General features: G+C 49.0%; 1 protein-coding gene across 1 annotated transcript; it reads left to right on the top strand.

Moving 5' to 3' along the window:
• The first annotated feature begins 4,133 nt into the window (after positions 1-4,133).
• On the top strand, positions 4,134-5,507 carry LOC142910243 (uncharacterized). The gene has a single exon (XM_076059949.1). The coding sequence runs from the start codon at positions 4,140-4,142 to the stop codon at positions 5,505-5,507; it is 1,368 nt and encodes a 455-aa protein (XP_075916064.1). The 5' UTR covers positions 4,134-4,139.
• Positions 5,508-11,263: the final 5,756 nt, after the last annotated feature.

Raw genomic sequence — 11,263 nt, 5'->3', positions numbered from 1 at the left:
TTTGTTTTTTTAGGTAAAGTCACGTATAAATAAGAAATAACAAAACAACAGAATTATGTTTTGTTATTTCTTATTTATATGTGACTTTATCGAAAAAACCAAAGATTAATTTATGTCACCCTCTTTCCCCGTGGGACCATGTGGCGTGAAGTTGTGTCGCACATAAACAGAATCTGTTCACATCACGATTTTCCGTACTCGACTGTCAGTTGCCATCCCCGGGCAATATGCACATTTGTCGACTCGGCAAATCGACTTGATTTCGGGTCCCGATGCGTCGCCCCTTTTGTGCTTTTGCGTGAGCCGGATTTCAACGCAATTCCCGATCCGTTGTGGTGCCACGGTCTCGGAGCAACTCTGCCGGCGCCTCGACTCCCCCGTGGCCCCCCACACCGAGCACGCACCTGCAGCGCGCGCACATAGCGTCCTGGCGGGGGATTGCCCGTCACGACGGGTTTTCATCTGAAGGGTCTCTAGGATGAAAGTCCCGCGGTTTCCCAGCGCCAGGAGAATGACCGACCCTCGCGGAGCGAGTCACATTGCGGCGCCCCTGAGTTGGCTTCAAATTGTTTGGGCGCGCGAAGGTTCGCCGGGTCGGCGGCGACGAGTCGCATGCGACGCTCTCCGCCTTCTCGAGCCGCTCGCGGGATCCGTGCGACGCCGGCGAGCGCCGCTACGAGGCGGCGATAGGCAAAGTTCTCTTTCGTCTTCGTCCCTCCGACTCTCACGGCGTCCGCGCGACGCCGTGAGCACGGCCGCGAGGTACGTGATGGGGCCTGCGAGCATTTGCGGACTTGGGTAGCGGTAGGCCTAGGCTCCGCTCGTAGAATATTCCCTCCGGGCAGTGCGGGGTTTGCGCCACGAATAAAAGTTAGCAGAGAGCATCGGTGTGGTGCGTGTGTGATCCCTGTGCGGAGCGGCTCCGTGGGCGGATGCGCGGCGAGAGCGAGGGCGGAGCCGCGGCCGGAGCTCGCGCGTTGAGATCATCGCCCGTCGGCGTGGACGCGAGTGGGCCGCCGCGTGCTGCGTCAGCGTCAGCCGTAGTGGGCGCGCGGCGTGCACGGACGCGCGTTGAGATAATCGCCCGCAGGTGCGAGACCGTTCGGGCCCCGTGTTAACGACGGCTGCGGTGCGCGCGGATGCTCGTGGAGGTAATCGCTCGCCGGTGTAGGCGCTAGCGTGCCGCTGTCCGCTGCGTTAGCGATAGCCGCGGTGCGCGCGGGGGTGCGTGGGTTTACTCCGTGCGGCCGTGAGCCAGCAGCACGAGTCTGTCCCTCGGAGAGGGCGCTAACGCGGGGGGCCTGATCGCTCGGTCGGCGGGGGCCCGGCGGGAGCCGACCGACGCGGTGGAGGAGGCGGCGGAAGGGGCGGACGTCGCGCCCCACCTGCCCAGCGAGGGCGGTGGGGTGGACGTCGGCCCCCACACCGCCATGGCCCTGTACACGTTAAAGTATTGAGCACAAACTCAAGGAGCAGGGAAAATGGTAATGTTGCTTGGATTTAATTTTAATATCATTGCAACTGTATAGTTTTGATATGTTTTGTTGAAAAAACATTCACGTGCATTGGCATGTCCCTCTGTCTCAAACATTAATAATGTATCATCTGCAAATGTCCTTTAGCAATGTAAATGTTTGTTCAACATTGGTATGCAGCTTAAAGAATGACGGAGTCTTATAACTGAAGACACTTCGGATTTTCAATCAAAATTTACAAATAATCCACTCTACCATAAACATGCTACATTCCAGCTAAAGTATAGTAGTATATTACTGTAAAGTAGTATGGTGTATAGCACAGATATTTTGTACAAACCCAGTGAGATGGAAGTGCTGCTTTGATGCATTACGCTTGGATCCGATCTCATGGGTTCAATTCAGGCTAACCCCTAAGGGTACAATTTTATTTTTACAGTTTCAATCGGACCAAGTACCTGGGGAGGTTTATTCCAAGTCAACATGGCTTAAAATCTGCCATGCTGAAATAAAATAGCTGGACGTTATTGCATCTGACGTGAGTGCAGGACTCGCTATCCATGCCAAGGTGCGGAGGCTCATTTGGGGGACCAAAGGAATTCCGAATGCATGTTACAATCACGTTAATTTCAGATGACTGGATTCATTGGTAGAGTGCTCCAACTTGGGCAGAGATATCTGGCTGGAAAGTGATGTGGTTAAAACGTTTGTCTCGCAGTTTTAAAGGTTGCAATTTCAAAATACAGTTTGGGCATCAGAGCTCAATAAATTGAGTACTACTCTGTGTGAGGTTAACAGGAGTCATCCAATGGAGAGACTGGGCTACGCCACGTGACGTCACCTTGCGCATGGGTCACTGCCGATTGCGTTCCAGTGCCAATCCTTATTTGGGCAAAGCTACGCCCAGTCACTGGCGGCTCATTAACATAATGTACTCGTTAAAGCCCTCGCGAGTTTATTGCGACGAGTTCATTGCCCACGACACATGGGACGAGTAACATTAACATAATTTATTCATTCTCTAATTTAGTTACGGAGCCGCTCATTGTGGGAGGAGCGTATCTCGTACTCCGGACGTGACGTCACGTCACCTGCTACCGCGTGATGTCACGATCTAAACAGGAAGCTATCGCTTCCTGCACTGAAATCCGAGGTGAGAAATTCTCATTGTGGTTGTTGTGGTGGTGGTTGTTGTTGTTGTTTACCAAAGTAGAGCCTCTCTCTCGTAGGGATGTCAGTTGAGTAGCAGCGAGCATGGGAATCGATGTCCAGGTTGGAACTTTACAACGTGGGGCCTAGCCACGCGGGGCCTTGCCTCCTGCCCTCGCCTGATTGCATTCACTTTAATTATCTCGCTTAAGTTTAATTTGTCTTCACCCGGCTCGCCACTTTGTAGCTTTGTTTTATTGTAAATATTCACGCAGTTTTTATTTTTTTCACAAGGCCAAGCCCGCTTGAGCTGCTATACCGCTCTTGTTATCAGAAGCGACCTGCCCACAACAACACAAGGTGAGGCTTTGTCAACGTGTGTGAATGTTTTGACTTAAAACTTTGGTGACTGCAGGAATTAATATTCTTGGTTCTTTCGGTAAAGTCACATAGATAGAAAATGTAATGAAAATAACAGATAATAAAAATAATTAAAAAAATTGTAAATAAAGCTAAAAAAACTGACGTCGTTTTGATCGCAACACAAGTGGTCTTTATTTAATGTAATTGTATTATCTGTTATTGTTATTTTCTGTCTACGTAACTTTGCTGAAAGAAACAAGAATACGTGTGTCAATGTCTATCGGTCAAAGACGCTATACGGAGAGACGTGCAAACTCCAAATATACACCAGGCGTCACGGTAGGGATCAAACCCACGACTTCCTGTACACCAGGTGAGGTAGTTAACATCTCACCACGGAGAGAGACACGCAAACTCCAGTTAGCCTCGGCTATGTTCGTTGATCCTCGATTAATTACTTGGTGTAGTGAGGAAGCATTAATGCTGAGCAGATGAAAGTGGCCAGGCATGATTCTGGACACGCCACCGCCAGTGTGTGACAGTGTCAAGTTTGTGTTTGCAGTAAAGTCTATCAACTCTATTGAACACGGAGGTTATATCAAAACAATAGTTTACTTTTGTTTTCCTCTGGAACTCTTTGTAAGAATGGAAACAGGAGGTGAACACAGCACGCACATGCAGCTGAAGTCGGAACTGTTCATCCCAGCATTCAAGGACATCTGAGCCTGGATTCACACCTCTAAGTTGTGATTGAACATTAATTTATGAATTTCTGCCTAGCACAAATAGTATTGTTTTCAACACCCTTTGCTATGTCAGCTGAATTTAGCTCTCATAAATATTCCTTTTGTAGCCAGACAGCTGAAATTGTGTGCTCGGAGTTTTTGGTGAACATTCATTTTGAAGATTCGAGGGCTTCCAGGCATGTTTATAACCATTTGCCCTCTCATTGTGTGCCATAACAGCCCGTGTGATGAATTTGGGACACTTTTCCACTATATCATGAATATATGAATAAGTATAGACACACGTGTTACTGTGTATGTATGCTTTCCTCTGTGCATCGATACTGACGTGTAGATGGTGTGGATATTATTTTTTTCTGTCTGCAGCTGACGCTTCCTCTGACGCTTCCTCTGCAGAATTGGTCTGATGGAGCAAATGCACTCAGCGCAGCTCGGTACGACAAGGCAACAATGCGACCGGTGTGCATACAGCACGGATCGGACTGGAGATTTGACACGGCACGAGAGAACTCACGCAGGAGAGAAACCCTTCAAGTGCAGTGTGTGTGGGAAGGCGTTTGCAGATTCATCTACTCTTGTAGCACACCAGAGAACACACACGGGAGAGAAACCCTTCAAGTGCAGTGTGTGTGGGAAGGCATTTTCACGGTCATCTGCTCTTGTAACACACCAGAGAACACACACGGGAGAGAAACCCTTCAAGTGCAGTGTGTGTATGAAGGCGTTTGCACATTCATGTACTCTTGTAGCACACCAGAGAACACACACAGGAGAGAAACCCTTCAAGTGCAGTGTGTGTGGAAAGGCGTTTGCATATTCATCTGCTCTTGTAATACACCAGAGGACACACACAGGAGAGAAACCCTTCAAGTGCAGTGTGTGCTTGAAGGCGTTTCCACGTTCATTTCTTCTTGTAGAACACCAGAGAACACACACGGGAGAGAAACCCTTCAAGTGCAGTGTGTGTGGGAAGGCATTTTCACGGTCATCTGCTCTTGTAACACACCAGAGAACACACACGGGAGAGAAACCCTTCAAGTGCAGTGTGTGTATGAAGGCGTTTGCACATTCATGTACTCTTGTAGCACACCAGAGAACACACACAGGAGAGAAACCCTTCAAGTGCAGTGTGTGTGGAAAGGCGTTTGCATATTCATCTGCTCTTGTAATACACCAGAGGACACACACAGGAGAGAAACCCTTCAAGTGCAGTGTGTGCTTGAAGGCGTTTCCACGTTCATCTCTTCTTGTAGAACACCAGAGAACACACACAGGAGAGAAACCCTTCAAGTGCAGTGTGTGCGTGAAGGCATTTGCACGTTCATCTCTTCTTGTAGTACACCAGAGAACACACACGGGAGAGAAACCCTTCAAGTGCAGTGTGTGTGGGAAGGCGTTTGCAGATTCATCAAATCTTCAAGTACACCAGAGAACACAGAAGCATCAGAAGATCTGCAAGGAGTGGAGTCTGAAATCCACTTGTGAAAGTCAAAGTGCCACCATGAGCCCATCCCTCATTAAACAAGAACCGGAAGAAAATCCCAGATTGGACACTTTTAAAGGTATCGAGGTGAAATATGAAGAGGTGATGGTGAAGAGGGAAGAAGTGATGGTGAAGAGCGAAGAAGTGAAGGTGAAATGTGAAGAAGTGATGGTGAAATGTGAAAAAGTGAAGGTGAAATGTGAAGATGAAGATTCAACTCCAAAATGGGACCTTCACATCGATGGAGGCAACGTGAAGCAGGAGGAGAATTCTGACTGTGAGGCAGAGTGAGGCAACTCTCAGCAGTTTGTGGAAGTGGAGGTGTGGGTGGACTTCCTAGACAATACAAAGTCAAGTGGAGACCCGGTAGATGTGTAAGCCAGAGACGATGTCGCTACAATAGATGCACCTTTGTCACAGGCCTTTAATGACAAGAATGTGAAGTTGAACACTCAATTCCTAGGTTTAACCTGCAGAGTAAGAGCGAGCGGCCAGTCTTTGTGGACTTGTGGGTTGGGTCAATCTCTGACCAGGAGCGAGAGCCAATACGCTCCCAAGAATTCACGATGTTCTAATGATAATTGCTTTTACATGGTGCTTGCTTAATCGCCTCGGCAACTCGGAGTTTCGTATCTCGTCTGAGATGCTCGAAGAGCATGCCCAGGTAGCAGCTGCCCCTGTGTGGCACAAGGTGGTGGCCCTGCACCGGCCTGCATGTGGACAAGAGCCTGTCAGTAGGGGGCGATGATTGATGCATCATCTCAGTTGCGTAGTTTGTCGGCAATCTTGATTAGAAGCTTTTGTGACTGCAGGAATCCACACTCTCTAGTTATTTCGGTAAAGTCACCACGTGGGTAGAAACATAACAGATCACGGCGTTTATTTCACAACACAAGCAATCGTCATCAGGTGGGACAACCACAGCAAGAAGAAGACGCTGAAGTAGGCGCCTACTTCAGCAGTTTTGTCTTCTTGCTGCTGTGGTTGTCCCACCTGATGACGATTGTTTGTGTTGCGATCTAAACTCCGTGATCTATTATTTGTTGGCAATGTTTATAATTTGCTACATTTTGACCCAGATGCAAGCATGCAATGGCCTCCTCGTTTTGAATGACACTACAATAGTTTGTTGTACATACACTGTTAAGCAGGCGGTGCGTATTTTTAAAATAGCTTCTTGTTAATACGATGTAACCTGATGCAGTATATTTCACTGCAGTAATTCAATTTTGTTAATATGCCTGTCAATAATTACGAATGAATACTTGTCTGTGCGTATTTTAAATGTTATTCTTTTATAAGGTGATGTTGATATCGAAAACTGACACATAACTGGCATGCCATAAATAGGAAATTAACTCTGCTTATTCGAATCAATGTATTCGTATATATGTTGATAAACTGTTTCAAGCAGATTGTCTCTAACGGCGACTACAGGGACCACGTGATTGTTTTAAAATGTCTTTGATTATAACTATAATTGCCTACAATTCGTCATGTGTAGCTTATTTAGACTATAATTTATTCACTACCCAAAATGTATTTACTTGAAAACATAGAGCTGATATTTGTAAGCAATGTCTTTGTTATTTTTACGTTTGAAAACAAATATTTGCACAAATTTAACTTGTTCAGATACAAGGTGAATTCACAAGGCTTGGTAAAAAATCCAATATTTCAGAATTTTGCCTTAACGAAGAATATTTTTTTTAAATGTTGGTAAAAATAAAGATTCAGAAGTATATATTGTGCCGTGTCTACAATTTTACTGTAAAGTGGAATTGGTAAAAAAATGATGGTTCAATGAGCCACTCTGTCTACGGGAAAGCTACCCATACGGATGCTTACCTGAAACCGGATTCCCACCACCATCCATCCCAGAAGAATTCCCTCATCAAGACTCTGCACCATAGAGCCCAATGCATATCCGACCAGGAACACATAGTCAGTGAACTCAAGCACGTACACCAAGCTCTTAAGGCTAATGGTTACTCCGACTACACAATCCGCAAAGCTATCACTCCAACCATGAAGAAGGACCCTCTTGAGGAGACTTTCAAAACCATCACTTTACCCTACATTGCGGGGATCACAAAAGAGATCTCCAAAATCTTGACTAAAGACAAGATCCAGGTCCGTTTCAACACATTACATAAAATCCGTGATCTGGTTCCGTCTGTAAAAGATGTGATTCCGGACATACAGTACCCTGGTGTCTACAAACTAAGTTGCCTCTGTGGTAGTAGTTACATTGGAGAAACTAAATGACATGTCTCGGACCTCATTCGTGAACAGAATGCAGACCTAAAAAACGGTAGGACCAACACCTCGGCCGTGGCAGATCACTGTTATAATTCAGTAGGCTCACATGACATTGACTTCTCCAAGACGGAGGTTCTTTGCAATCCATCTGGCTACCATGAGAGATTCGTTCATGAGGCTATCCACATATACACAGAGACAATTTCAACCGAGAGTAAGGAATTCTGGCTTAGCAATCATTGGAAGGATTTGATAAACCATTTCGGGTCTTAAATGATTGTTCACACTTATGGTGGCTTTCAGACCGCATCCATTATTTTCGTCTCCCCCCTCCTCTATCCCGAACATAGATAGGCTCGTCCATCTGAATGACTGTCAAATCGCTCTCCGTGGTGCTAACGTTAAAAAAACGCCACTTTTTTCAAATTTTCTTGCTGTGGTTTTCACACCTGATGATGATTGCTTGTGTTGCAGTCGAAACGTGAGAATTGTTATTTTATATTTTTATTATTTTTCTTGTGGTTTTCACACCTGGTAACCCCTCCACCTTCAATTAATTACCACGAAACCACGAGTTAAACTGAAATATGTAACTAATAAGCTTGTGCCGGAGGCCCCGGGGGGCCAGACGTCTATGACGTCTCCTGGCCAAACCCCAATTGGCGGAGCCAGGAGATTGAATACCTACCCTCGGGGCAACTCTAGAAACAACGAAAAGCCACTACGAGTGGCCACGTGGAATGTTCGAACGCTCACTGCGGAGGAGAGGCTGCCACTCCTCTGTCGGGAGCTGGACCGGTACAGCCTGGATCTATGCGGCATTCAGGAGGTCCGGTGGACCGGCTCTGGCTCCTGCCACCATGAGGGGTGGACAGTCCTCTACTCGGGGCAGCAGACTGCCAAACAACAGGGAGTGGCTCTTCTTTTGAACAAAAGAATGAAGGGGGCGTGGGAGCGTGGCGGTGAGGTGTGGGAAGCTGTAAGCCCCAGGCTACTTTGGGCTCGCCTTCCCATCAACCGGAGGCGAGGAATGGTGGTCGTGGTTACTTATGCCCCCACCGAAGATGAACATCCGTGGAGGGATGCAGGCAAAGCCGATGAGTCAGATGCCTTCTATGACCTCCTGTCACAGGTGCTGGCTAAAGTGGCCCCTCGGGATAGAGTCATCATGTTGGGTGACTTCAATGCCCGAGTTGGTCATGATACTGGCACCTGGTCTGGAGTGATTGTAGGGCATGGGCTAGATCAGCTCAATAACAACGGTAGGAGGCTGCTAGATTTTTGTGCAGCCCATGGGCTTGTAATTACCAACACGCTGTTCCGGCATCGGCGCATCCACACAACATCATGGATGCATGCCGGGTCCAAGCAAGAACATCTGCTGGACTACATAGTGACAGACCAGCGGATGCGAGCCCATGTCCTTGACACCAGGACCTACCGTGGAGCTGATCTGCCCTCTGACCATCGACTAGTCATCTGTAAGATGCGCCTGCCATTCTTCCACTCCGGTGGTGGGTGTATGCCCAGGACCCCATTCCGACCTAAAGTGGCCTGGTCTCAGTTATCTGATGAAAGTTGCAAGCGAGAATTTCATCATCGCTTGCGGCTGAGATTGGCATCGTCCCCGACTCCTCCTGATGTCGAGGGTAAATGGGCGAGGTTTAGGACTGTGACTCATGCAGCTGCAATGGCTGCTTTGGGTACACGGCAGGCCCACTGCCATCGGCTACAGAATCCCACGTCAGAGAATGAGGAGGCTTACCGCAGCCTTCGCTCGGAGGTTCGGAGAGCCGTGAGGCGCTGCAAGGATGGGTGGTGGTAGCGGGTTGCTGAGGAGATGGAGTCTGCCTCAGTGGCCCGTGATCACAAATCTCTATTTAACTCCATCAAAAAAGTAACCTGCAGCGCCACACCTATTACCATCATTAGGGGAAAAAACGGTGATCCAATCTCCGACCCCAGGAACAGGTTTGCAGATTTGCTGAGCATTTCTGTGAGGTCCTGGGGGAGGGAAAATCCCACAGCCAGGAAAACATCGTGGCACAAAGTGAGGATGACCCTGCTGAGGCTGCGGTGCCTCAAATATTGGAAGAAGTCACCCCCTGTGAGTGGCTGGCTGAGGTGCCATCTGTTGAGGAAGTACTGAAGGCGATCCGGAGTCTGAGACCAGGAAAGGCAGCGGGCAGAGATTATCTCCCAAGCGAAATGCTGAGGGAGGGTGGCGTTTGTGCACAGACTGCCCTATATGACATCATAACAACAGTCTGGACCACTGGACGGGTTCCACAGGATTGGAAGGATGCCCTGGTGGTCCCCCTTTTTAAGAAGGGGGACTGCACAGACTGTAACAACTACAGGGGCATCTCACTCCTCAGTGTGCCGGGAAAGGTCCTGGCAAGGATTATTCAGCATCGCCTTGCCAGGCACGCTGAGGAGAGGCTTGCGGAGCCCCAATGCGGTTTCAGGATAGGGCGGTCCTGCACAGATGCCATATTTTCTGCCCGTCTGCTACAGCAGAGATGTAGGGAATTCCAACAAGACCTACATCTCTGCTTTATTGACCTGGTCAAGGCCTATGATACCATCAGTAGGCCTGGGCTCTGGGTCGTTCTTCGTGCTTTTGGAGTACCTTACCCTCTGCTCACGATCATTAAGGACCTTCATGATGGTGAGCGGGCCCGGGTAAAACTACGTGGCCGGGAGTCAGAACCATTCCCTGTACACCTTGGGGTGCGACAGGGATGTCCTCTGGCTCCCACATTATTTAACATCTATTTTGACCACGTAGTTCGTGAAGCCTTCAATAGCTGTACCGGGGGAATCTCCATATGGTACAGATATAATGGGAGGCTGATCGATGCCCGGGTGCGGTCAAGGGATGGCTCCCTATTGCTCAACCACGTTATGTATGCTGATGATTTGGTAATAGCTGCTCAGTCAGAGGAGGAGTTGGAGACGCTGCTGCTGAGACTGTAGCGTGCCACTAAGAGGTGGGGCCTTACCATCAGCCCCACCAAAACTAAGCACCTGCCTGGGTATTTTGTACCATCGGACACTCCACCCCCACAACTCCCGGTCGGTGATGGGGCAGTTGTGGAGAGATGGAGAGTTTCCCATACCTGGGCAGTGTGCTTATGACTGGCTCCAGTTTAACAGCAGAGGTCTCACTCCGAATCAGTCGAGCGGCAATATCTTTTCATCGGTTGCGTAACGCTGTGTGGAAGCTACCTGGTCTGTCGCTCCGCACTAAGCTTCAGGTCTTCTCGGCCACGGTCATTCCCTCCCTTCTCTACGCTTGCGAAACGTGGACCCCCCTAATGGAACATCTTCGCCGGTTAGAAACATTTAGGCTGGCCTGCCTACGATCCATCCTGGGTTTAACCAGACTGGATTGTGTGAGGAGCTCACACATCCTTGAAAGATCTGGGCAGGGTCCCATCGGTGAGCTCCTCCGGCAGGCAAGGCTGCGATGGCTGGGTCATGTAGCCCGCATGCCCAGCCACCGCATGCCGAAACAGCTTTTGTTTGGCCGGATTGAGGGGGCTAAGCGGGCGCGGCACGGGCTAGAGAAGAGATGGAGTGATGTGGTACAGGAGGACGTGGAGCTGAGTGGACTTGCCGATGACTGGTACCAGCGGTATCAAGATCGGCCTCTGTGGAGGAGGCTCGTGAAGGATGCTACTGGGCAGTTGGAGGCAGGCGCCCTCCAACAACAACGGAGGGCGGAGGAGTGACGCTCACAACAACGAGCGGAGCGCCGGGTGGCTAAAGCACAGCAGGTT

Source organism: Petromyzon marinus, unplaced genomic scaffold (genome assembly GCF_048934315.1).
Source record: "Petromyzon marinus isolate PM22_M1 ecotype Great Lakes invasive population unplaced genomic scaffold, UKy_Petmar_22M1.pri1.0 PM_G_Scaffold_14, whole genome shotgun sequence".
Classification (NCBI taxonomy): Eukaryota; Metazoa; Chordata; class Hyperoartia; order Petromyzontiformes; family Petromyzontidae; genus Petromyzon; species Petromyzon marinus.
Note: the sequence above shows the minus strand (reverse complement) of the source record. Positions and strands in the feature narration are given on the sequence as shown.